Below are 18,169 nucleotides of genomic sequence, written 5' to 3' on the forward strand. Positions count from 1 at the left end.
CATCCCCAGCTGGTGGCAGCCCCACGACGCCTCCCAGCACCAACACATGTATGCACGTATTTACAGATGCGTATTGAAACGTCCAGAGTTCATAAAGTCCAGTGGTGAAAAAGTCCAGAATCGCAGCATGCAGCGCCCATAACGTCCAGAAATCGTCCAAAACCCCTGGACAAAGGAGAATCATAAAGTCTAGGTTCTCAGCGTCCAGTGTTCATAAAGTCCAGTGTTCATAAAGTCCAGCGCGCGTGAGACCCACGGGTTGGTGCTCTTCCACTTCCTCCCAACCCTTCACCTAATGGTTCGGTATTGCCCGATAGAGGGTTACCGGAGCTGATTTCGCCCGCCTCAGCCGACGAGTGACGTCATGCGGCACAGTGTAGCCCAGTTAAGCTGCTGTGCATGGATATGGACAACGTTTTGTTTGAGCGCACCAACTTTGCCGCGTCAGCACGCCCTTGGCAGCAGGGGAATTAAATAATTCAAAACTTTGATCCCTGGCTCATGGGATCGGAAATAGCTGGCTACTCGGCACTAGCTGCACGGTTCTCGTGGAAAGCACTTGCCGAGGTGCCTGCTGTTTGGTATTGTGGGCTGTGGATGAAATTATCCGCGGTATTTGGTTCCGTTATTTACTGTATGTGTTGGTGATGTTTCTCATTTTTTGAAGGAATTGATGACTGATATGTAGGGCAGACTGATTTGATGTCTGCTCCAGGTAGACGCGCATATAGATCTCCAACTCCCGGCACGCTAACCTACATTGTTGTGATTTTGTTTGGCTGATTCTCCTTCCTCCCCCAATTGCAAATTCTTTCACACGCTGCTGCAAGGGGGACTTATTCTGAATTCTACATGCCCTTACTCTCAAAGAGAGGGGGTGGGGGCTGTCTCATCAGCTGAATCCGGATACTACTCCCTGGCGAGGTACGTCTCATGGCCCAGCCTACAAACAATTCGTCTCTTCAATCAGGTACGTTTTAAACGGGCGTAGTTTACCAAAATAAGTCGGCCGGTTGAGCGATGAAAATGCAACGTAGAGTACCGTGATAATACGTCAACAAATTGGTTTCCCTCTGAATTTGGCTCGCTTTTTCACAAATATGCAGGCTGCAACCCAAGTTACGGCGCGGGATGAAACCCATGCAACTGAATAGGGAACCGCACTCCCGGCTGCAAGTAAAAAAGTAAACGTTGACTGCGAATGTATTCAACTGCCTTCCAAACGTTACGCAAAACACTGCGCACGCGCTGCGCTTAAAGACACTGTTGATTCATCATCTGAACAGCGGAGCCGCGTGTATGTCATTGAGCTGGTTTGCGATATATCAGCTGAATGGACTGGGAGAATCGTGAGCTTGTATTCGCCACCCACTTCATCAATCTCGACGCCTTTTTCCTTTTACGCTTCAGAACCTCCTAACCATAGAATTTGGGTCCAGCAACACCAGTCTGGAGTTTATCGAGACGGGTGCAGTTCGCGCCGCAGAGGAGCGATGATGACATGGTGGTTAGTGGTTGGGGTGCTCATCTCTGGACTTTTCTATCCTGGGATGGAGTCCTGGCCACACCACTACCGCATCCCACGTACCTGATGTCCGATAAACGCGTAAAAGAGGTGTTCCGCCTCGAAATAGCTATAGCAGCCGGTGAGATGTAAAGCCTCAATCGGTATTACAGCCCGTCCCGACAAACAAACCGCCGCCCATCAAATTTGCAGACAATGCTTCCGCTCAATCACTGCATATATGTGGGAATAAAAATGTGCAATCTGTTGGACGCGGAGCTCGGACACACACACCAGCCCAGAGGCTGCCCAGCTCGACGGCCCGGCCGGCAGCTACGCCAGCGGCGGGCCGACGGACGAGGCAGCCCGGCCGCCAAATAAAGAACGCGTTCACGCGCGCACCGTCTCTCGTCCGAGAACGGAACTCCGCCACAAGCGCGCGTGGCCTGTGCGTGGGGAAGCCCGTCCGCGGTCGAAACACTGCCGCCATCTTCACGTCAGAACCCGAGGCCCCTGACTCGGTTTCACTCGGTTCGTCCTGGTACACATCCCGGCGGACCGAACATCCGGACATGTCGGACATCACGGGATCTGGCTCGTGCTGGACCGGAGCCCCCCTCCTTCTTCTTGACAGGTGCCTTAATGAGTGAGCCTCGTGTCAGTCAGGAACCGGCACCGGACAGCGTCCCTCTGCCCGTTTTCTCTAGGCCCCAAATGCGCCGAACCGGGATCCCTGTGCTATTTATTAAACCCGCTACGCTTGGAACCTTTTTGGGTCGGGGAGTGGCCCCACGTTGATCTGGGGTCAACGATCCCGGTCACAGGTCCTTCGGCGTCAGAGAAGGGACCAATGTATCGTATGCATTAATAGTAACTGATGGGAAATCTGAAAGGGGCCAGAAAAGTCCTTCAGCCTCAATCAGGAAATGCATGGGTCTCAAATCTTTTCTGAAAATTCTATTGGGGTCTGACTGTTGAGGGGGGGGGGGGGGGAGAAGGGCGAGGGATCCAGGAACCCAGGAAGGGAGGAGCTCTTTTTGGAAACGTGAAGTCCAAAAAATGACTATGCTAAATGAGAAGAGCAAAACATATTGCCAGACAGAAAGTCTCATGATACGTAGCAGCGTCTAGCAGCCAAGGAAACCTCTTTGATGAACTCGTAGACCCCCTCTGGCCGTGCAGTCGGGACTTCCTGGTCGCCAGGGGTACACGGATATTTCAGGACCCTTACAACTACTTAAACCTCTGTTGCCCTTCAAACTATGGACACTAAGGGAACTGGAAAACTACTAGGATACCCTGGTCGCTCAGGGGTCGCATTCACCGCTCAGGTAACTCCAGTAGCGCACGCAGGAAACGTACAGGGGCCCTTCCCCGCCCCATCCCGCCCAAGGGCTCCGGGGACAGACAATCAAAGACCCGATTCGTGGCTCTGAAGGGCCCGAAGGACTCGGTGGAGATCGTATTAGGAATCCCGGCCCTGCGGCTCGGGTCCGCATGACCGGTATTATTTGCGCGTAAGCGGTCTTACAAAAACTGATGTATGTAGGTATAAGATCCATGTAAGAACAAGCACGAGATAAATTACGTAAGTTGTTCAGTGCGTTAGCGAGGAACACTGTTCACATAAGTAAGACAATAGTAGTATTAGCCTTGAATTGCCTTATGTGAATATATAGCCTTGAGTCATCGGCAGTGCATTCAAAATTCACTGTCGATGATCCTACTCGATTTTTCAGGGTTATTTTTTGAAACAGCAAGCCACAGTTTTTACAAGACACCAACATTCAGGGGATTAAACAAAGAGCGATTGTCAGCCATAACAACGATACAGTGCTTATCTAAGAATTAGAATGTGCGAACATACGTGTACATGCAAACGCAGTTAAGCAAATGGGCATCACGCATCACGCTTCATTCAAACAAGCAAGCAAGTTGAAGTAAACAGGCATCACACATCGCCCATCAATTGTACATGCAAGCGATTTCAACTGAACAGGCATCGCACATCACGCGTCAGGCTTCACTTACACATGTAAACGATTTTAAGCTAGCACACATCACACATAAAGACACGCATCACACTCGCATAATCGGCCATGATGAGCCCCATCGGTTAAGATTTGGTCGCCGACTTTTTATAAAATTGTATTCACTTAGTTTCCTGAGTGGTCCTGTGCCCTGCAGGTGACTACAGAGCACATCCATCTACAGATCACGGAACCACCCAGACAGGAAAATAAGTGAATGCATTTTTTTTCGGCACCACCTGCAATGGTAAAAGAACGCAGCTAAAAAACCAATACACGTGGGCCACATATTCCAGATGAAGCTCAAACTTTACCCTGATATCGTCCCACACAGCGTCAGGGATGTCAAAAACAATACCACTGATCCAGTCAATGGCGTCATGGGCTAATCCAAGTTTAACTATGCCCGATTGCTGTCTAGGTCACTCATGATATCTTTTAACTTAAGTGGTTAGTAACGGGGCATTTTACATCGCTTTTCTCCTAACCCGTTAATTGAAATGCACAAAATATTCGCAAAAGCTATATTGCCCTGGGGTGGATCCAGGATTTCATCAAGGGGGGCACACAACCTTGTGGGCGCCCTAAAGCTTGGGCCAACTCCAAAAAATCCCTGCATTACGGCTTTTAGATTCTAAGGTTCTAAGTAGATCACTTTTTATACGTGAGCCCGCCTAACTGTGCGCCGCCCTAAAAAGTCGTGCTACGTATGAACATACATCGAGCATGCTCATTTTTTCCAGATCATGGTGAATCCTGTGATTTTAGGGACAAGTATTTCAAAAAAAGAGGAATAGTCTAACGTTTGCCGCTAATTACCATCAAAATTAAGCACGAAATTGAGTCCTGGCTTATTTACAGCTAGCCGGCTGGTTGATGTGATTAGCTGATGGCTGATGACAAATGCAGAGTTTTACTTAAGCTGTTATGAATTAATACAAAATAGTCTAGCACTCATATTGCATTAAAAAATGTGATGTACGGGTAAACTAGGTGTCACAGCTTTGACAAGCATCAAAAATGAAACGATACGACGTTGGCGGCACGCAAATTTATGGTCGACAATGGCGCGTAAACATTCATCGGCGCACTACCAACTGTTGCGCTAAGGCTAAGACACCAAGACCAGCGTCGTGGGCCCCTGAACGATCGGCATTGCCCCGGCCAGCTGACATATGGGGCCCCAACCAGAGCATGGGACCCTCTGAGCAAAGGGAACGTTTCTGAGGCCAGTGTACACAAATAAATGCTCAACAGATCAAAAGTGCCCGGACAGATGAACAGAGAGGGTCCCAATAGGTACGAAGAGTCCTGCTCTAATGAGATCAAGAAATAGCCCTAGATTAATGTACAGGGCCCCTGGACATCAAGTGACTAGGTGCTTTACCTTTTATGGGCCCCAACAACAGGACAACGCCCTCCGAGCAAGTGGAGAGAACCGGAGACGAATATTTAAGGGCTCTGAATAACTGAGTGTACCCCACATTTGGTGTACCCCAAGAAAAGCGTATAGAGGCTTTTGGGCAAATGGGAAGAATGTGTGGACGGTCCCTGATCGATCAAGAGTACCCAGGCATGTCATCAAATAGTGCCCCAACAGCATAGGCGTAGGGAAGTTTCAAAAAGTGGGGGGGGGGGGCAATCTCAAGGTGTACTTCAGAAACTTTTCGGGAAGCAAGCCCGATGACCGGGGGGGGGGGGGGGCTAGAGATGGAGTTTGCTATCGCTCTTTATTCAAATGTCATGGCTGCTCTGCTAGATATACATCTAAAGCTGTTTCTTACTGGTGCACAATCTTGCCCATTAAACTCATTTATGTCATTCGGCGAATAAGGCTATCCAGCTCCCCATAAATATTCCTCCATTTTAACGTTGCCTTTTCTGGGGAGGCGAAACTCCACGAGCGGATGTTTTTTTGTCATTTTGGGTCGTTTATGAGGCATCTGCCTCCACAGGGTAGATGCCAAAATACGGCATGGACATAGGCTGGTGAGAATTTCGAAAGCGATTCGATGGCTCACGCACCGGCATATTTTTCATACGCTTTGGTTTCTCTTGCTTCTCTTCAAAAGATAAGACTTGTCGCAGTATTTTCGGAGGAGACAAATTCGAAACCTTGAAATTGCCAAAAACAATGTGACAAAACCGTGAAACTGGAGATTCTCTTTTAAAAACCAAGGCACGTAATGAAGGCCCCTCTGTCATATGTTTCTTATTTGTGCCCTAATCCCGTCCGTCGTCGACGGCCACTGGCCTGGCCCGACTGTCTCCCGCATGACCGACAATAATTTTTGTTGTCGGTTCTTTTGTCATTAAGGACATCGTGAAGGTAAATTAGATTGATACGTCTGATCCAAATTTGAAGATGAAAATTTGATTGCAGATCGAGTGAACTGATCGCATGGCTGCTTTTTTACATATTTCTGGATCAGTATCACTACTAATTGGTGTGCAAAACATTTGTTGGACACCTGCAACAGCACCTTTTTCCAAATTATCTTCTCTCACATCACACCACAGCAGAAAAATAGCCTCCGGGAAGCTGGCTACCTTAGGTATGAATTGGCCCCACGGACATTTCTTTACCCATCAGTCAACGCATACAGTTTTCTAAACCGATAGCATTCAGAAGCTTTGTCAGAATTTTTATCTCGGTTCTTCTGACATTTAGGACATCGCAAAGGTAAATTAGATCGATATGTCTGATGAAAATTTGAGGATGAAAATTTGATTGCAGATCGAGTGGTCAACAATGTGTATTAACATGGCAAAGCCTTGCTCGTCTGGAAGTGTTTACTTTTCAGTCAGAATCGATTAATGAAACAATGTATGTGACGTGGTTTTTTAACATGCGCAGCCGCAAATCTCAATAAAAACCTCCATACCAGGCGTTGCAGTCTCCACAGTCCGCGGAGCGTTCGCCCGGTGGCCAACTTTTAGCCTTGGTCTACCGGTGTGCGAAAATGATGATGCTTCTGAAATAATAGGCTTTAAACACATTAACCTATCAGTAATACAAGTAATGTGACGTAATGTTGAGCATGCTCACCCGAAAATCTTAGAAACAAAGGCCTCGACCCCAGGCGTTGCAGTCTCCGAAGGCCGCGCATCGTCGGTCCAGCAGCTAATACTGAGCCGTGGCCAACGTGTGGACGAAAATGATCATGCTTCTGAACGCAATATCTTTGAGCCCTTCATCACATCAAATTTTACATTTAGAGGGCAGTCTGGGCTCATATTCCACGTGTGATTTTTAGACTGATCATAACGACGGATTGGTCCTTAAAGTACTGCGCAGTGGGGCTAGTATCTGGTCGTCGAACAGGAAGAGTAAAGGTAGAATCTCTATTTTTCGTGTTTCTGTAATAAGTTATCTGTCCAGAAGACAGATCAATACGGCGCCCACCTGGCACCACTTCCAGTGGCCGGAGCCGTTCGCTTTGCGGAAGCTGCAACGCAGGTCATCAATGTCCTTGCTCTCGAGGCTGCGGGCGGGCGGTTCAAACCTTTTGATGTTATTGGTTTCACCAATCCGTTCTGAAAAAAATGAGCGTTCTCAGGCAAACATGGGATGGCCTTGCTCGTTTTTTAAGCTCATTTCAAACCACTTTACTCAACAATAATGGGACCACCACTCTACTCAACAATAATGAGACCCCTTATTTCCTTCCGAGCAGGCGGCCCCTTGAGTATAACATCAGCGGTACATTGCCGTTTCCGGTCAAGGGCTGAAAAGCCACTCCGCCCCATCGTGAGCCGTCTTCTGGCTGTCGTTCTGGCGACAGGGGACAGGATCTCCTGGTCCATCCGAAGGCCAGAAGAAGGATATATCATATCACATTGTTCAAAAGGACTCCTGACACGGGAGTCCTTGTGACCCGCGCGGTTGGCCCTGGATCAACACAGGAACCTTCATTGAGGCAACAACATTCCTGATCAGCGCAGGTGGTCCAATAATTGTCACATAGACTCCAGTTCCATGTTTTTCTGTGTTCAGAAATATTCAGGACCCCCTGAACGTAGATTGTAGATGAGAAGGGTCTCAAATTTGTATTAACATGGCTAATCCATGTTCAACTTAAAATGTCCAAGGTTCAATCAGAATTGATTGCCGCTAAAAACTATGTAATGTGGTCTTGAACATGCGCGCTCGCAAGTCGTAGCAACAACAGGCTCGGCGCCCGGCGTTGCAGTCTCCATGGGCCGCGCGGCGTCGGCCTCGCGGCTGTGACAGTAAGCGATGGCCAATGAGCGAACGAAAAAGATGACGCATCTTGAGGAAGATGGCGGGTGAAATATGTAAATCTTCATGTATGTTTACTGTAGCGCAAAAAGAAGCTAAACACAACCTTAACCTGAAAAGTGGGGAGTCAGTTAACACTGCTGCCCCCACCCCCACCCTGAGAAGTGTGGGGACATGATCCCCTTGCCCCCCCCCTCCTGTTCCTACACCCACGCCCAACAGCACGTAGAGCCCTAGGGGAAAATGCAAAAAGATCAAGACAACGTGGAAGGCTCCTTAGCGATCGGACTGACCCGGCAAGTGGACGTATAGGGTCCCGGCAGCAGGTTAACACTTCTGGACAACGCAGTGGGCCTCACAGTTTCCCCCAAACACCATCCTCTCAATCAGCGAAGAATCAACTTTATCTGCTTAGGGGCCCTTCGCTTTCGCTTGCAACTGTTCTTGGTTGACTGGAGGCCTAAAGACGTTCAATTTTATTATGTTTTGTGCTAGAACACTGCGGCCGTTCGGCCGGTGAAGGGACCATTCGGAGCCTATGGGTTTCCTCGGGGCACAAGGGGGGGGGGGGGGCATGGTCCCTTGCCCTTCCTCCCCTGGATCCGCTACTGGAATCTGTGGAAGGCCCCTGATACTGGGTCCGTTACTGGATCCGCGGAAGGCCCCTGATTGACAAGCTTTCTCCTAGCAGGAAGGAAGGACCCCAGCGACAGCGTAGGGGCTTCCGAGCTAATGCAAAGAAACGATAGCAACGTAAAAGGCTCCTAACGATGGAATGACCCTGCAAGTGAACGTATAAGTCCCCAGGAAATAGCAAAGGGCCTCTGGACACCATAGCGAGCTTTAAAATCTCTCAATCACCACCCCTTAATTAGTGAATAATCATTTTCGTCTCCTCATGGTCCAATTGTCTTCCTGTCTTCTCAACATCAGGCTTTTCTGCGTTTTGTGTAACAGAAAATTCTTCTGCTCAGCCAGGTATGGACCCCTTTGGAGCCTTTGGGCCTGTGACCGTATGCCCCCTGGATCCGCCTCTGATATTGCCGCGTAAAAACACTAACCGTTGTGAAACAAACTTAACCTTGGTAGAGCGTGAGGGCTATTATGACCGCATTCATGGTGCGGCGAAATGCGCGGTTCCAGGCTCGCCCTGCAAAATAAGTGTTGGTACGTGGCTCATCAAAGCGGGCCATTTGGCCGTTGGCTTGATAATGTCAACCTGGTTACAGGACGGTCAACAGTCGTGTAGTCGCATGACACGGCTAAGATCCATTCATGCTATTTAGATAATACACCGAGGCAAAATGGATCCGTCGAAATCTGACTACCTCGCCGAAGCACTCGCGAATTTTCTTGACTCGCAGCCTTAAGGCCTTGCTCGCTTTCACCATTGCTGCAGGCGTCCTGGGCGCTCGCGGCGCCACCTACCGACCGGCTCAGCTAACTATCGAGCGTCAGCTGACTAGTTGGCCAGCTGACTGCGTTGCGCCGACTATGGCGCATATTGGCATCAGTCCTAGCGTTGGTGGTGTACGGTGGGAAGACGAGGTGCGCGCGTCGCTGGTTGCGCATTGCGCGAACATCAATACGCTGGAAATGTACGCGGTAACAACGACGAAGCGCCCAAGCAGAATAGTGACGCGAACTAGGCCAGGTGAGATGTGCACTGCGTGCTTTTGATGAGTGGTGTGTATAGAGCGGACCGCCGTGGTAATGATCACACACTGGCATGGCGGTGAACGTTTTGGGGCGCATGGGTTACGTAATCGCATGGGATATCTGCCAGTACCGGTTTGCTCATCATGCCCACGCGGAGTTCAAAGAAAAGTTAGGTGGTTGTTGACGTAGGCTCAGTGTACGGGCTGGCGGGAAGACTTGAGCGTCGGTTACTCGCGGCTCAGGATTGGCTTGGACTGCCAATCAGTGCAAATATAATCGGGAAACCTGCGGCGGAATATTGTCCGAAAGCTCGGGGTAAACGATCTGATGTGCGAAGGCTTAGCCACCCGTTGAGGCATTCCTGAAGAAGCTTGGTTTTGCATTTTAGTGAAAAACTGTCGGTGTTAGCCAGTGGCGGATCCAGGAAGAACATCTTGGTTGCCCTTCTTTTCACATTCAGATTTAGGCGATAAATGAAGTTGAAGGGCGTGAATTAGGCCGCCAAGGTCGCGTTTGCCATCGTTGGCTCCCTGACAATATTGGATTGCGGCAAAGTAGTCTGAAGTGGGGCTTCGTTAGCGAGGGATCTCAGGGACTCCCTGAAGCCTTGCATCGTTCCCTGACGCCAGCAACGGTCCCACTGCGTTGACAGTTTGTCCTCCCAAGCCGGGGCATCAGTCCCCCCACGTAGTTTGTCCACCCTGGCTGGCTACCCTGCTGATTGTCCTCCCTAGCTGGCCACCCTGGTGGTTGTCCTCCCTAGCTGGCTATCCTAGTGATTGTCCTCCCTAGCTGGCCGCCCTGGTGACGCCCTGCATGCCCTGACGCGGTGCTTGTGGAGGCCCGCGCGGAAGGCCGGCCGTTGGCGGAAGAAAGGCACAAGGTCATGATGCAGCTCAGCGACCCGCCGTCAACATTTATATGAATTGGTCGGTCAGTTGGAACGGACCTCCCTAAGCTTGGTATGGGATGAGTAAACTTAACTCAAGTTTGGGATGAAATAGGTTTTGTGCACCCGTGCTGCCCACGCGATGCCTTAGACCTAACACCAACTTCATGAAACGTTGGGGATTTGACGGCATTTTCTCAAAACAGTCAAGCTCCGTCCATGTCGCATTTCACTCCTGATGCGTGCGATACTGTGCGGTGCTCTCAGTCACTGAACACAAATTTTGCTCACCAAGCAGCACATTTCAAGTTTTCTCCAAAAAGCGTACTAATTTAGACCACATTCCTCACATTCCTGCGAAATCACCCAGTAATCGGTGTAATCTCGAGGCTAAAGGAACGGGAGCGGGAAGTACGGTCACCTTGGCCATCCCTGGCTGCACTTCAGCTCAATAATTGTTCTGCATGGTTGTGTTCAAAACATGAACGATTAGGCTGTGGGAGCAGTGTGAAACCTATTGTGCGTGTACGAGACATTGTGTTAATGTTAGAACTCACGGTGAAATCAAACCAATTTTCATCTCAGAGCCTATTGCTTCAATCGCATTGCTTGCACGTCGTGAGCTCATCCCTACTAACACTTCTGTAGCGCGATTTAAACGGCGGTGGGCAGGCCGGCGTCCCGCCTGGGCCGAGCCGCGTGCGCACGCCCCGGCGTCGGCCTTGGCTTCTACGCCGTGGTGTACGGGGTGGCGCCCGGGAACGGGAGCAGCACCCAAGGCTAGGAGCGCCCACCTGCGCCGGCGGTGGGGCGGCTCGCCGGCAGCGGCGCGGGCTGCTCGCGCTGCCTTGACCGACATGCGGGCCGCAGTGTGCTCTGAAGATTCGCGTCACTTGCGAGAGAGGACAGCGCTGGGATGAGACGCGCGGAAGGGATCTCACCACTCCTCAGACCCGCATCGTTCTCGTTTAGCATCTTTGACGACTTCCGACGAAGTTATGGTCGGCGTGATGAGTATCATTCATCCCCCCAAAAATCGTGGCTGCACCCCAGTTATCGGCAAGTTGGATAACTCGCTGTGTCGAGAAGGTGAGACGAAAGCTTTCTCTGAAGGCTTGGCATGGAGAAAATTACTGTAATATGTACTAAAAGTGTGTACTTACGTGCGTACGACGTAAATTTGGTCGTTGTCGATACGTGAAAACGCGGCAGGTACCACCGGTGCCCATCTGTACTTACTCGTGGCTACGTGAACGCTAGGTAAAAACTTGAATACCTTAGTCTAGACTAGTTTCAGACCAGTCTTAGTCTAGAAGCGGATCCGATTTGGGCTTGCGTGAAATACTGCGCTTCATGTACGTTGTATAAATGGAACACGCGGAATTCAGCCGGTGAATTTGTGCTTTAAATTCAGCCAAGCACTACACATCCGAGTTTGGACTGTTATGATATAATTACTCGAAAACACGACCCTGGCTGTCAAGTGAGAGGCTAGTTTTTACCACGTGGGACAGACATCGGGGCGAAGCCAGCAACTCGGCTTCGAAGCTGTAGGAAGCACCGGAGGCTACTCTCACGCGTATGTGGACTGCATCACGAGCCATAATGCTGACGTGAATCAAGCCACCGTGCGGTGGGCCGTTTTCGCTTTCCATTCAAACATCGGTGTATTCGTGAACCCCTTGCTAGCCTCTTAGCAGGCGGCCGGATGTTTGCTGCGTCCAGGAGGGCCGCTTCATCTGCAGATATGGCGGCGAGCCGTCCAGCGACGCTAGAAACGGCGCCGGGGGAAGCCGGCTGGCGGCGACCAGCCTCCCTTGCGCCGACGTCACGGCCGCGGGCTCCAGGGACGGACGGCGCTCTGCGTGGGTGGCGACGGAGATCCCTAGCCCCCCCCCCGCCCAAGCAGGGCCGGAGCTTCTTTAAAATCGAGGAACGCTAGCTTTTCAGTAGTGCGTCCAGACCATTTGTTTCTATGCTATGCCCATCGACTCGCGGCCAGAGTCGAGAAGCGCTCCAGGGGAGCTGTCGGGCCGGAAAAGGACTGGAAAATTTCGCCGGTGCCCCTGGCGGACGTGACGCGAGACACTCCTGTGTTACTGGTCCTGTTCAGATACGGCCCTGCGGCGCGCGCTCTGTCGCGGGGTCGTGGCAGTAGCCTGTGGTTTGTGAGCGGTACGTGAGCTCTGAGTTCCAGGGCATGTTTTATTTGAGCAGAGCTAGGCAAGATGTCAGCAAGGCTGTTGCATAGCGTTTCGAAGTGAGGAAACACAAAAGATAGCTGCTTCGTGTCATTGTGGTAAGAACGTCTCAAGAAGCGTGGGGAGGTCAGGAGCAACTTGGAAGCCCATTTTCCATGCGATTTTGCTGCATGAAGGAGATATGGCTTGGCGTAATTCCATTGTACTGAAATTGATAATTTCTTGTTATCAGCCTGCTTGATTTCAAAATCATTTAGGAAGACGACAAATTCTGCCCATGGTTCTGGACATTAATAAACATAACCCCTCAAATCCGGCGGTGATTTTCATTCGAATGCACTCCTTTTGGGAGCCGGGACACACCGAACTCCTCGATCACGCCTCCGTTGTCACGGCATGCTGTAATCCAGACCATCTTTTGAACGCACTTGGTCGGTGCCTAGCCTAGGCGGTAGGGAGAGCGAGCGTCGCGACAGCCACCAAACTGGCCGCATCGCCCAATCCCTTCCCACAGGAGTGCGGCTTCCGAGAACTCGGCTGGGAAGGGGAGGGGACGCCGGGCCGCGCCACCCTCCGCCCGTTCTGCGCGTCTTCCGCATGCCGACGCCCCGGGGCCCGAAGTGCGGGGTACAGACACCTCCCAGGCGCCGGCCGGGGGCCCGCTCGACACGCCGCCGCTGAAGGCGCGTGACACGTGGTGCCGCTGGGCTGCCCACGGACGCCAGGGTCGCCTTCAGCAGCGCGGTCAGTGCCGAGACCGCCGTGCCACGGGTCCCCTCGGGACCGGAGCGTACGGGGGAGGGGCGGGTTGAATGAGCAGCGGCTCGGCGATAGGGAGAAGGGTCCCGCCAGTATCCAGCCGCGGGCCACGCTTGTTGCGGTGCGCGGTTCGATGGCCACGTGGTCAGGGGTTGCATTGTAGCCGTTTTTGAATAGCGAATGGGCGGACGCGCAGCGCTAATCCCTATGTACGCCGACTGGCGCCTGGCGGTCGCGCAAGGGAGCGTCGTGTCGTCACCCGCCCACGCATTCCTCTTAAAAGCATCCTCGCTTGTATAGTTATGCGGGTACTACAGACGCAAGAACCAGGGTATAGCTCTCCCGTCGGGCGAGATGCGCATGCGCACAACGCCACAGACCATTGCAGGCTGCAATGCTTTTTGCGAGGCTGTTCTGAATGCGTGCATTGTGCGTCGATTTTCGCTTTGACTGCTTTCTATTATGCGTTGATTGCTAATCACCGTGCGTTGATTGCTAATACTGTGTGTTGATTGCTTGTTACTGTGCGTTGGCTGCTAACTGGATAAATATCAAACAAAATCATCCGATTACAGCCCAGTGCCAGCAATACCATGGCGGAACATGCCTCGCCCTGCGCCGGACCGCTGCCGTCCTGCGCTCCCCCCCCCCCCCCCGCCCTAACCGCTGCCGCCCTGCGCCTGACCGCTGCTGTCCTGCGTCCCCCCGCCCTAACCGCTGCCTCCCTGCGCCGCCCTGCGCCGCCCTGCGCCTGAGCGCTGCCGTCCTGCGTCCCTCCCCCTCGCCTGATCGCTGCCGTCCTGTGCCCCCCCCCCCCCCCACTTGAGCGCTGTCGTCCTGCCCGCCCCCCTCGCCTGACCTCTGCGGCCCGTTCCAGGCCGGACCCCGCGAGCCGAGGCGCTGGACGCAGGCCGGGAGCAGAGCCACAAGTCGTCTTCAGAGCCGTCGCCGGCCTCCTCGCCAGAGATGAGGTCGGTGCGGGCTGACGCACGCGGCCGGGCGGCGACAGGCACTGGCACCCCGGCTCGAGACGTTTGATGTTTGATTCGCGCCGCAAATCGTGTTCACTAGCCCCCGTTGCTCCCGGGGTTTGCCGACGCTAATGTCTTGCGATCCGACGGTATAGTTTCTAGTGCCAAGCGGCAACATGCATCAATAAATAACCCGACGGCTAACACGCCGTTACAGAAGAGCGCGTTCCCTTGGAGCCAATCGCGACGCATGCGACTGATCCTCAGAGTTTTGCAATCGTTTGACGGTGGAGGCCTTCATGTCACGGCGTCCACGCCCAGCACGCCTCCAGCCAGCGCCAGCACCGGCCGAGCGCGTGCCAGCATGGCTTGGTAACCCCTGTCGGCGTCCACGCCCAGCACGCCTCCAGCCAGCGCCGGCACCGGCCGAGCGCGTGCCAGCATGGCTTGGTGACCCATGTCGGCGTCCACGCCCAGTACGCCTCCAGCCAGCGCCAGCACCGGCCGAGCGCGTGCCAGCATGGCTTGGTGACTCCTGTCGGTGCACCACGACCCGCGGTCAGCGGCGCCGCCGCCGTCGCCGCGCCGGAGTCTGACAGCCGCGCCGTGTCCGTGCCAACAGCTCGCCCCGGCCGACGTTCACGCAGCAGCGGCGCCACCAGAACCACGCCCGCTACCGACAGGACACGGCCATGAGCGCGCAGCACCAGGAGGACGTGCGCTACCTCAGCTACAGTGAGTGGCCCGGCCGGGTCCGAGCGCGACGCCCGGCGCATGCGCCCCGGTCAAGGTCGTGAGTTCGAGGCTGACGGCGAGATGTTTGTGGGATCACCGGCCGCGATTGGGAAGCGCGGCGGTAGTGATCGCGGTGGTGAGACGCGTCGTAAAGCATGTGACACTTCCCGGTGGGCTTCGGAAGGACCGGAGCAGGGTGCCATTGTGTGTGTGGGGGGGGGGGGGGGGGATACGTCTCGTGTTCTATAGATCCTGATCCAAGCTTCGGTCCAGGAAACTCGTCTAACACTGTAAGCCGAGTGTACCGTACGTCTAACACTGTAAGCCGAGTGTGCTGTACGCGGCGGCCCCAGAGCTTCAATAATCCCCGAACGGTTGATGTGATTTTCGCGCTGGTCCTCGCTTGGCTGCGATTTGCGCCAGCCATTGCTGCCACGTTAGTGAAACCGTCGACCTTCCATGCTGGCCTGTCCGACCGGCGTCCTCGGCGTCGGCGTCCTGGTCATGAGCGCCTCCAGTTGGGCCTTCCCTCGCACCGCTCTTCCCTTGTCGGTGACTTTTGATGCACTCCGTTACCCGAGGGTGGACTTTGTCTCACGCCGCACGCTCCTCCATTCCCAGCATGGCGACGCGTACAGGAGGAGTGCGAAAACTCGAAAAACTCCGGCGCAGGTGAGTGTTGACGCACAGTGCTCCTCTGTGTGATGGGGTTGGTAGCAGTACATTCCCGAGTGGGTTGGAACTCCGAGCATGAAGTCACGCACCGCTCGTGTTCTCAGTAACCGGTCCAAACACGCTATGAGCGTCGCGACGCTCGTGCCGCGCCCTTTGAGTGATGACCAAAGCGTGTCCTGGGGGCGTTTTGATGTCTCAGTGATGCCGCCTCCAGTATGCGGAGCCTGGCCCCCTCTGACAGCCTGATCCCGGCGGATTTGTGTCTAATCAGCGCGTGACACACGCCTCAGCTGGGCGCCCAGCTGCCTGGGGCGACCGTCTGACGCTTCGTCCCATTCATTGCAGACATGTCCTCTCTGTACTACCAGGAACCAGCGCGGCATCCTGCGCTACAAGGTAACGTCTACACATGCACACGGTACCGATGCGGTGCCTACCCTTGTGGGCCGTGGCTGGCTTACACCTCTGATTATTATTATTATTAAAAGAGAGAACGTAACGCAAGCCACCACGCATCCTCTTGTTTAGCGCCAGCGACTGCACCGCTGGTGCTCGGCTGTTGTGTGCCTGGCGTGTGGGGCATCCTCTGATCCTTTTATTCGCCGTTAAAGCGTCATCATTGCTACGGCTTTGTCTCATGAGTTACGAACTGGAGGTCCAGGCAATGCCATACTCATGTGGAGAGACCTCTGACGAATCTCCTGGATTGTAGCTCCCTCTTCCTCCCCCGCCCCGCCGCACAACTCTCCAGCCACAGCCCGCGAAAACTGGACAAAGCCGGTTTGTTCCGGTCGCCAGCGGCCGGGCGCGCCCCTCATCGCCTCTCCGTCTTCTCGCAGACTTCGAGCCCTTCGATCTGGAGTCCTGGTGGGGACGCCGACTCTATCAGCAGCTCACGGGCGGCACGTCATAGTGCATGACGTCACCACCCGACGGCCCGCCGCTCCTGCGCAGTGGCGCCCCTGCCCGGCGGGCGGGACGGGGACGTGACTGCTCCCGTCCCGGTCACGGCAGCCGACCGTGACGTGTCGTAACGCGCCGTGACCGCTCGCGTCACGGCTGGCACCGTGACGCCATGTCGCCAGGGCGGAGGCGCCCCGCACTGCGGCTTGTGCGGTCACTTCATAGATGTCACTGCATGCTCAGATCATCCCGCATCAAAACGACGGAGCGTTTAGCCAAGAGAACTGTGTTTCAGTCTGTACCGTGTGCCACTGACGCTCGGAGAGAGGCGGGGAGCTGGCACCATTCCATAGGCGGCTGTTGAGGCTCTCACTGGGATGAAAGGGCGCCAAAGTTTTTTGTTTTGTTTGAGAAGCGTGCGCCTCGCATGTTGGTCGGCTCCTGTTGGCACGCTCGAGCAGCGCGGGCTGAAGCGCTTCGCGCGGAGCTGCGTGTTTTACCCAGACCATCGTGCAATACGCCGCTGTGCTACATCCGTGGTGTGCGTGTGTGTGTCCACGTTTTTGTGCGTTCAAGCTCTTGCTTTAATCGAGATTTCTGTGCATGTCGACGTGTCGCTGCTGTATAATACAATGTGAAGTGGTGCTCTGGCGAGCTGGCTTTTCGCGGTCTGGCAGTGTAGACCGCTCCCGTGTGGCGCTCAGCACGGCTTCTGGCCTTGGCTGGTTCTGTGACAGGCTTTTGCGGGCCCGTGCTAAGCTTTAGATAAGGACGTTGTCCCAGGGGACGTATTCTGAAAGGGTGACGACAATGCATGTGCTGGTACCGGCCACAGTAGCATTTTGCGTTTTGTTCTGCCATTTTTTTTATCGAATGCGTACCCGAATTATGCACGTGCAACAGAAGGCAGGACATTGTTACACACATATTACAAGCGCAAGTGTCTGGGGACAGCGGTGTTGGCAAACGGGCGTTTGAGGGTGTATCGAAATGCCACTCGGGCGCAGACGCTACGTTCCACGTGCAATGCGGGTGTGATGAAGGGGGGGGGGGAGGGGTAGGGCTGAACAGTGAAAATCAACCCTATGCCAACAATCAGTTTTTCCCCAACTTTGGCCAACTTTCTTCCCAACGTTGGGGGGGGGGGGGGGGGCTGAAGCGCCCCAACTAAATAGAAAGCTAAACCCTCAAACATGGGCATAGTTTCAAAAAATGAGTTAGGGGGCGGATCCACGAAGAATCATAAAACCTTCCCCAGAAATTCCACAACAAAAGGGCTTTGCCCCGGATTTGACCCATTTTTCTGTCAAAAATGTGTTTGGCGGGGGGTTGGAGGCTGAGTTGGGGGTGGGGAGTTGGAGCCCAAGAAGGAAACTACACCCGTGCCCCTGACATCAGCATACATTTAGATTACGTAACTGCAATGAAAATACCCGCGCTGCCGACCCGCCCCCGCGTTCTGCTTCGGTCCCGCATGGCTAGATAAGTCCTTGTATCAGTTGGTGTCGGAGTGGGCCAGGGACGGCGCATGCGCGTAACAGGGCTGCGCACGGCCTGCGTGGGTGGAAGGTGCAGCCGAAGCTTTCAGACGGGGTCGCCA

At 53.7% G+C, this 18,169-nt stretch overlaps 1 protein-coding gene across 2 annotated transcripts; it reads left to right on the plus strand.

Annotated features, from left to right (window-relative positions):
• Positions 1-9,296: 9,296 nt before the first annotated feature.
• LOC119113827 (MAPK regulated corepressor interacting protein 2) lies at positions 9,297-17,221 on the plus strand. Of its 2 annotated transcripts, none has more exons than XM_037238059.1 (6): positions 9,297-9,431; positions 14,163-14,256; positions 14,879-14,991; positions 15,613-15,663; positions 16,012-16,062; positions 16,506-17,221. In XM_037238059.1, the coding sequence occupies exons 1-6, from the start codon at positions 9,374-9,376 to the stop codon at positions 16,577-16,579; spliced, it is 441 nt and encodes a 146-aa protein (XP_037093954.1). In that variant the 5' UTR covers positions 9,297-9,373; the 3' UTR covers positions 16,580-17,221. The 2 variants fall into 2 exon arrangements, with proteins under 2 accessions (XP_037093954.1, XP_037093953.1); XM_037238058.1 differs by lacking the exon at positions 9,297-9,431 and adding an exon at positions 11,236-11,414.
• Positions 17,222-18,169: the final 948 nt, after the last annotated feature.

Source organism: Pollicipes pollicipes, unplaced genomic scaffold (genome assembly GCF_011947565.3).
Source record: "Pollicipes pollicipes isolate AB1234 unplaced genomic scaffold, Ppol_2.1 Scaffold_7262;HRSCAF=8765_pilon_pilon_pilon, whole genome shotgun sequence".
In the NCBI taxonomy this organism is placed as follows: Eukaryota; Metazoa; Arthropoda; class Thecostraca; order Pollicipedomorpha; family Pollicipedidae; genus Pollicipes; species Pollicipes pollicipes.